The sequence below is a fragment of the Haliaeetus albicilla genome, chromosome 9, assembly GCF_947461875.1.
Source record: "Haliaeetus albicilla chromosome 9, bHalAlb1.1, whole genome shotgun sequence".
Taxonomy (NCBI): domain Eukaryota; kingdom Metazoa; phylum Chordata; class Aves; order Accipitriformes; family Accipitridae; genus Haliaeetus; species Haliaeetus albicilla.
In genome coordinates this window covers 30,707,454-30,716,060 of record NC_091491.1, presented here as the reverse complement: position 1 = coordinate 30,716,060, position 8,607 = coordinate 30,707,454, and the positions used below count along the sequence as shown (strand labels likewise).

The 8,607-nt window shown below is 44.0% G+C and overlaps 1 protein-coding gene across 3 annotated transcripts in view; it reads left to right on the top strand.

Moving 5' to 3' along the window:
* The first annotated feature begins 296 nt into the window (after positions 1-296).
* The window catches only part of OSTN (osteocrin), a 53,023-nt gene continuing 44,712 nt past the window's right edge, over positions 297-8,607 (top strand). The window contains exon 1 of one of the 3 annotated variants that reach the window (XM_069792402.1): positions 297-364. Coding sequence is in view for 2 of the 3 variants with exons in the window: in XM_069792399.1 (XP_069648500.1) it covers positions 907-1,116 (210 nt within the window). In the remaining variant the exon portion in view is untranslated. Of the gene's footprint in view, positions 365-849; positions 1,117-8,607 lie in introns of those variants that run through there. The other 2 variants (XM_069792399.1, XM_069792400.1) reach the window with 2 other exon arrangements.

Below are 8,607 nucleotides of genomic sequence, written 5' to 3'. Positions count from 1 at the left end.
TCTACAAGGTACTGGTAAGATATCTGGAGATGAAGCTGCAGCACACAGTAGAAAGGCTCTGAAAATTATTTGCGTGCAGGCTGGCAGTGTTTGGGATGGGGAATCAGTGGGACAGGAAAGGGTAACAAAGGAAGACAGATCTCAAAAGGAACCCAGGGCAGAGCAAGAACTGATGTTGGCCATGTACACTGGGGTGAAGAGCCAGTTGGGATGACAGTGATTAGCTCCTTCCATGTGACCTAATCAATCTTCTTGAGAGACTGACTAGGCAGAGTGGAGAGCAGGGCAGAGCAGGCTGGGTGAGAAGACTGACCCTGTGGTGAAGAGCTTGAGGAACAGGGGTTGGGCCAGAGCCAAGGTAAAGGTAAGGTAAAGGTAAGACTCTGAGAGGGCATAAAAGAACGTCATTACAGGGGCAGGAGGAGTGGCAGCATGTTTGAGATGCCTGTGGTGTAAATCATTAATGATTAATAACTCCGTTGGTGCCAGAAGGCATTTGCCAGGTTGGGTGTCTCCATCCTGTGTTCTCTATGGTGCTATGATAAATACCATTGCCTTGACCAAAGTGGGAAGTCAGCCTGGATGGGGCAAAAAACATGAGAAGATGAGAACGAAAATAGGAGATGTGCACATCTCAGCCACCCTGCTCTAGACATGACAGCCTGTACAGAGTGACTGTCCTCTGTGAGGCTGGTGGAGGTCTGTAAGTGGAAACAACCTCCCATGTTCTTTGTCACACAGTACCTAGGAAAATCTTACCAGAACACAGTCATGCCATGGTGTTCGGAGTGCTTCCCTGCTTCCCCTCTTCACTTGCAGTGCCTTTGAACATGCCCCAGACCATTTGGCAGGAGAGCCAAGAGATACTGCAGGAATGCCTGGAGGGCTGTCTTGCCAGACTCTCTGATGAACTCCTGCCAACCCAGAGAAACAAGGGACAAGAGAGCCACCGAGGTCAGAGATGGACTGAGCTGCTACGTTCTCTTAGACTGTAGAAACAGGACAATTTCCCCAGAACCCTCCAACTCAGCATCATATTTGGATAGTCTGCTGGGCTTCCTGTACACCCGTGTATTCTCACTGAGCATCTTGAAAACATTTTGTCCACCACCACAGGTAAAAGTTCCCTTCTGTTACTAATATTCTTTGTCCTGCATTTTAATTTAATTTCCCCTATCATTCCTTCTTTTTCCACTGCACATTTCCCCTTGAAAGCTAAGATTGCACAAACGGATGTATATTCTTCCTCCCCAAGTGCATGTAGCCTTTTCTCTGCTGTTTGAAGAAATTAAAGTTTGGGCTGAAGTGTACCTGCAATTCCCATTAATGTAACAGAGTGAAAGCAACCTGCCGGTAGAGAGAAAGAAGCTCTGAACTCCCTTCCTCTGACAAGAGATCTTGTCGGGGGAGGAAAAGGAAAAGACCCAGAAGATGGTAGGGAAGTCTGCTTTCCAAGCAGTGGCAGTACATTCGGTGTACTGGCTGCCGATGGAGCCTGCATGTCCAAATTCTGCTCATATGCTTTAAGCCTAGGCTTACTGTTAGGTGCTTTGCTCTGAAAAGGCATACTGTACAAACCCCCTGATGCTGGCTAGGGTATTTAATCCTGTACTGGTATCATCCACAGATATGTGACCCAGGGGGATGAGCTAAAAAATTCTGCAAATCAAACTGTACACATTGAAGCTGTATAGAGTGGAGGAAAACGAAAAATGAGGGGATGAGAGGAAGGGAAGGAAGTACCTTCTTTTGAATTTAGTTCTAATGTTGAGTGGTAGGAGGTCAGAAAACAACTTCTGCTATGGTTGTTTATGTCCTGATTATCCATGTAGGGCATTTTGCATCTAGAGTTGCAGTTTAGGATTTTGGTGTGGACAGAAATATGTTACATACCAGTGAAGAAGTCTAAAACAAAGAGGAGGCAGGCAAGCAGAACAGTGAGCAAATGGGAAGTTTGCTGCTTGATAGTGCAATGCTAGGGTGTAATTCTGGTCCCCCAATCCAGTAAAACAAATTAAAATCTGACAGAAGCAGTGCATGAAGAGCAATTCAAAAATAAAAGTTTTTGACAGTTTAAGTACCATGTTCCAGCCAAATCATTCTTAGCAAAGTGAGTAAAGTTATTTATTAAGAATAATGTTCGTGAGGAAATAACTTCTCTATTTTTTCCTCATCTATCTGTTCTTTCCTAGTATACTTGTTGGTTGCCAAATAATTTGGACAAGCACATATGTAGCGTGCTTCTGCTTTTGTTCATGCAAGCTGTTCCTCATTTGATGTTTGTGGCATATCCAGATGATAGAGTATTTTCCTTCTTTCTGAAAGGAGTGACTGAAGCGTTGTGAAACTTGGGCACTGTCAGTAAGGCTTACAGAAGAACACACTAATCTGGGTGAAGAATAAGACAAAGTCTCCAAAGAAGACCACGGATTCCAAGTGGTTTGTATACTGTGTCCTGTTAATAGATCAAGCCCTGAAAAGTCACTGGGGACAATGGTGGGCGGGGAAGGTTGCACGTACTGTGCTATGCAATGCTCGTCTAGACTTTCCCTTCCAGTAAGTCTTTACCTTCCTGCTCTCTAACAGGATTGTGAAAACCCATCTGGTTTTTAGCTATCTTGCCAGCTCTGGTTGCTAAAGATAAAACCAGTGTATAGGACAAGATTTGTCTTATCTGAATGGTGGATCTATTTTGCTTTGGGTATTGCTGGAGCTGACTCATGAGGAAAAGATGAAAAAGTTAAGAAAGGACGTGGCAGGTAACTGATTACAAAGTGGCCATGAGAGTCTTTTGCAAGAGTTACAGGATGTGGGAATTTTCAGACTGTCCACCTATGCTGTCTCACGTCTCGTGCTGAGAGCATGAGGGCTGCGTGTTTCCTTTCTGTCCCTTGTGAGGTAGCTCACGTTAATGAGATTCCATGTAGGAGCTCATCTCCTTCAGCTGCAGTTTCTCCGGAACCTTTGCGTGGTAACTATCTAGTCGCACCTGTAATGTCCTCCTCCTGCTTTAGCCTTTTCTCTCAGAGCTCTGCTGCTGACAGTGCCTCGTGATTAGTACATAAAAGGTGGTTGTTCTCTACACTTCTCCATGGTAGAGGTCTGCGTGACCTAAAATACTCTCCCAGCTCCCCTTTCTGTATGCAGTTGGTAGATAGTGCTGCCTCTTCGCCAACTGGAGCAGATCAACACCTTTCACATCACACCCTGTATTCTCAGCTGTTTTCAAAGGATGGTTCTTGGTCCCTTGTGCTGGCACCTCAGCTGGGAATTGAGTTCAAGGCACTCTTGCACATCTTGGTGGTGGGCAGCAGTCTTGAGGACCGGCTCCTGCAGCACTTACCCACTTCTAGGCAGAATTCCAGTCATACTTGCAAGGTAGTCTTCGCTGTGTTAGGCAATCAGAGGGGTTTGCTTTCATGTAGGAAGGGTAGGTAGGAAGATATTGAATCAACACAGTCTTTGTGATTGTTTTATATGATGTGTGTTCATGTGGTTTGAATTTCAGCATCTCAGCAGTTCATCTGAAAATTGGAAGTAGGCAGAAAGAGCAGAGGAGGCTGTGGCATTGAAAGGAAAAAATGCAGAACAGAATTTCAGCCTGCAAGATAGCTGGATTCAAAGTGTGTTTTTCTTTTTTTCTTTCTTTAGAATAGGAAATGAATCCCAGATTCCAAACCATATTCCTCATATAAATCAGCAGTAGCTGTTAAAGCTGAATGGGTGTAAACAGGAGCAAAACTGGGCCTTCAAAGTTCAATAGGAATTGTGGCTAGTGAGTGCAGTTTGTGAAAAGGCAGGCTTCCTGGTATATCAAATTGCTGCTCACTGTTGCATTTGCCCTCTCAGTTTCAGGGACTGACACCCCAGCGCCGTCCGGGTTTGCAGTTCGTAAGGCTGGGCATTTGCAGATCCCAGTGAGCCAAGAAAGCAGGATCTGCAAGGAGAACAGAAAAAAAAAGAATTGAGAACCAAAAATAAATCTCGTAGTCCAGCTGGCAAATATTCCCAGGCCACAATTGTCTTTGGCACCCCTCCACCCCCCAAGGTCTCCAATGGTTCTGAGGCCCCCACCACAAGAAAATCAAGGGTTTAAAAATACAATAATTAAAGAAAATCCTGATGTCATTTGGGTTTGGGAGTATGCGGAGGTTAGTGTTGTGTGACCGTGTTTGCACATATGCACCCTGTTTTGTTGAAGTCTGAACTGTTCAATGACTGAAACCATCTAGGCAGAGGAACGGTATTCCCACCTATACCTCCTCACTCTGAGAAACTGGGAGTTTGTGGAAGAACCTTTAAGGTGGCAAGTCCTTCCCTTGCTTTGTGCCAGCTCCACCCTGCTGACCTGCATGGTCACGGTTCCTTTGAAAGGGTGAATAAAATATGGACTATATTCAGCTTCATGTGGTAACACATTTGGTTTGACCCAAGTGAAGTTGCTTGTGGTTGCCTCAAATGTTCTGTATATGAGTAGGGAGGTAATGGGGAGAGCTGTGTTTGTATCTATCTTAATTTTTGGACCAAACCTAGGCAATATGCTTACTGAAGCCTCACCTATAAAAACAGGAGAGAGCACATTCATCTGATCTATCGGTGACTGAGTCTCAGCAGCAGTAAGGATCTGTTCCCCTCTCAGTTCTATTGGCATCCATTACAGAGAAAGCAGTCTTGACCCTGCTACCTTTTTCTTTCCAGACTGGTTGGGACAAGCAGTTACACTGGATTCATCCTCACTTTTGGGTTTCCAGAAGATACCTAGAATGGAGTGCCAAGCAAGTAGCAGATGCATTCCTTCTCTTTGGGAGGTGCAGGACTGCCCAACACAGTAAAATGTGATGCTTTTGGCTCTGTGTGCTGTTGTGATTGTTGTATTTATTTCACAAAGGGTTGACTCCAAAGTGGTTGAGTTGAAGGCTGCTTATTATAACCGTAGCTGATTAGAGTTTAGGATGGCGCAAGTTAAGTATGCAGAAATTAAAATGATGATACAGGACAAAACCATACTTCCCCTCCCTCCCATGTCAGGGAGATAATTCCCCTCTTTTGTGTGGTTACAGACTTCTCTGTTGATTTCAAAGTATTCAAAACCTGGTCTTCCCTGGCAGCAGCCTGCCAGCCCTCCTCTGCATACCTTATTCGGGAAGAATATGTCTAGTTCAGCAGTTACCTCTTTGGCTTCTTTGGAAAGGTACTTGAGAGTAGAGCAGATACAACTAATTCTTTTGAGCTAATTCTTTTGAACTAATTCAACTGATGTAGATGCTGACTGATGTGGATTCAGTGTATCTGAGTTTATAACTAGCTGATTAAGAAGTATGAGCTAAGACAGTTCAGTTTCCTTAAAAAGTATCATTTATGATAGTTTTCTGCCAATTTTGTGACAATTGCTTTCTTATCACTGGATGAAGCCTCATGCCTTGCTCATCATCCCCAAACTGACTAAGGAGACTTTTCAAAAGAGTCTTTTCAAAAGAAAAGAGACAGAAACCATCTTTGAGGAGGGACAAGGTATAGAAAATTTCTACCCTAAAAAGGAAAGTTTCAGAAATGAGCATCACAAGGCAGGATTATTACAGCAGACATTGCTTTTCGCTCTTATCAGGGTTTGCTCACAATAAATTCTTTATTCTCCATGTTCCATGGCCAAGTGATGGTGGTGTTCACTGGTAGAATAAAATAGTTCAGCATTCATTGGGAAGGTAGAGCCTTTTGCAGCTAGCCCCTCATGGAAGCATCAGCATTTCTGCACTGACGGAGTGAGGGAACTGGAGAAGAGGCAATTTTTATGAAACACATGGTTCCTCTTTCTTTCCTCCATTGCAGGCAATGTATAGATGGGACCAGATCTTCAATTCTTTCATCTTTTGCTTATATGAGCTTTAAAACTCTCTTGCTGCTTTCTTTTCAAGGATAACAGCAATGGTAGTCACCTGCTGATAGTTTAAGAAAGCCTTACAGCATGTAATTGCTGACAAAAGCCTAAGTAAGGCTAGGGCTCAGGGAATACAGCCTGAGTCCAAGTTCCCTGTTTCTCTGCTCCCTGAAGGGGAGATGGCCAAAGCTGCAGTTTCGTTCTCTGGGAGCAATCCTCAGACATCAAAGGGCAGCAGGGAGGAGAGTGAGTAGCCGTAACCCTTCCTGCAGAGAGACTGTGCTCTCTGCTCCAGTGAGGTCTAGCTCACAGACCATTGCTTTAGAAGTTACATAGCACTGGCACGTGGCATCTGGATCAACCTCAGAGCACGTTGTGGAACAGGCAGCGAAGATGCACGCTAGGAACCCCGGCATACAGACTGGAAGACAGTCAGCATCCTACCAAAAGGTCAGGATAAGAGTTTTGTGTCTCGCAGAAAGAGCATTTCCCCTCTGATGCTCACTTCAGCATCGCATGAGGGCAAGCTGATCAGGTTCTTAATCTGCCTCCCGTGGCAGCCATCTCACTGCTGAAAAACTCCCTCTGCCTCCTGACCTGAGCCCAGCTTAGCTGCTGCGGATCCGGCAGTATGTCTGTCAGCAGGAAGGTGACAGAAGAGATGACTGAGCACAGCAGTGTCTCTTGTGCGTGGTACAGATGGGCACGAGCTGTTGTCTCCAATGGCCGTCGGGAGCTGCCAGGCTGCTGTAGCAGACTTCTGGGAGAACAAGTTCAGCTTTTGTTGCTGCTAACGGTTACAAGCAACTGATCTCTCTGTGGAAGTGCCATAAATGAAGAAGAGTAATTTTACTATTAAAAATACTAAAATCTTCCATATGGAAGAAAGGGGGTTTTTTTGTTTGTTTTTAATTGCTATTTACTTTTCTCATTGTGCCCTAAATATACATAGCACTGTCCAGCTGGCTGAACCACAGAGCAGAATGAAATATCTGCCCCATCTATAAAGGCACAAACCTATAAAGTGCAGATGACAGACTGAAGTCTCATATCTTTGCTCCATTCACATATATGGAAGTTTTACCATTGGCTTCAATGAGACCAGAACCAGGATTTGGCTTATGTGAAAGGAGCATTAGCCAAATGAGCACAAGCACATGAGTCAGAAGTTCTGGGTTGATTCCTGCTGTTCCCACTGTTTGGCTGATTTCTTCACTGCTCTCTGCCTCAGTTTCCCTTATTTATCAGTGCATAATAGACTGAGGTTGTCTCACCTAATTACTAAGATAATTAAATTAATAAAACTCACCTTACATCTACTACTGTTTTTGTAAGAGGCTTTTGAAACTCCACTGGAGGTGCACTAGAGATGCACTTTTGCTGGCATAAAACTTGTTTGTATTATAAGGATTATCAGCTCTGTCCATGAGTTTGGCACACTCTGCTCATTCCCGACAGTTGTGTCTGTGACCATGGCATCGTTTATCCCATAGGTGTTCAGGTACAAAGAAGCCACAGTCACTACTTTGAATAAGTGTCTGATTTTCTAGAAAAGGGATGAGAGCAAGGAGCTTTCCATTTCTCCCATAGATTGTAGGTTGGTTTTGAGAGGTGTCCAGCTACAGAAGCTCTGGAGACACAGATCCAAATAAGACAAGGTCACCAATGCAGGGATATTACTGCGGTTAGTACAGGCACCGTTATGACCATCTAAGGATTTAAATGCATATGCATGGCTTACTAGATAAAGCAAAGTGGGAGAAGGCACTTGGTGGATATAACTTGGTGTTATTTTTGGATGGCTTCAGCTTCTCTCTCAAATGCCATCTTTGTGCTTAGTGGATGGTTTATCTGACTGTATTGCTGTGGTTAGAGTGCAATGCATAGGACAGCATAGTTTGAGTTAACAATAATAATTAATAAGAGGGCAGTACAGTAGCAATTGTTGTCCCATGATTCAAGCACAGCATCTCTACTGTTAAGATACAAGGGTTTGTTCTGGACTCTAGAGGCTTTGTGTCACTTTTCAAAAGCTTTATTTTCTTATTTTTTTAGCTTTATTATTTCAAGATCCTAAGGTCTCCTGCCAGACTTAAATTATCTTTTTTATATTTGTTTGGCTTCCCATTGAAACCATCCATTCATCCAGTTTCCATAAAACCCCTAATAACTATTTTAAAGTTTTTGTTCTTGGCTCTTTCCAAACCTATAAATACTGGTTTGAAAACCCAAGCTGAATTCTGTGCAAATAATCCTCCCTACCACCCCTTCTCCTCTGGTTATAAGAGGGGCCTTCAGTGTTGTGCTTCCCAGCACTTGTTAGTTATCAGTGGTCCATATGCCTCTTATTTGAGGGGAAAAAAGGTAGTTGTGGCATATAAGCAACCTCACGGATGATGTCTCCGAGACATGATGGTTGCAATAACAAAGGAAAATAGCAGCAGGTAAATTAGTTAAAACACAATTGTGCTCCAAAGGTATCTTTTCTTTCTGCCTTAGTGTAATCCCATATTTACCATATGCATGCCCCTGAGTGAGGAGGCTATTATGCTTGTCAACAGCTCTCAGCTTTTGTGTGGCAAACACAAACCAAGCCCAACCCTCCCCAGCGAGTGCTGTCAGTGCATGGGGAAAGCCCTGAGAGACTCATGACTTGCCCCCTGAGATCTTCAATCTTGTGACATGCTGGGTTGTTCTGGTGAGAGGAGAAAGCATAGCTATGTCCTGGGGGG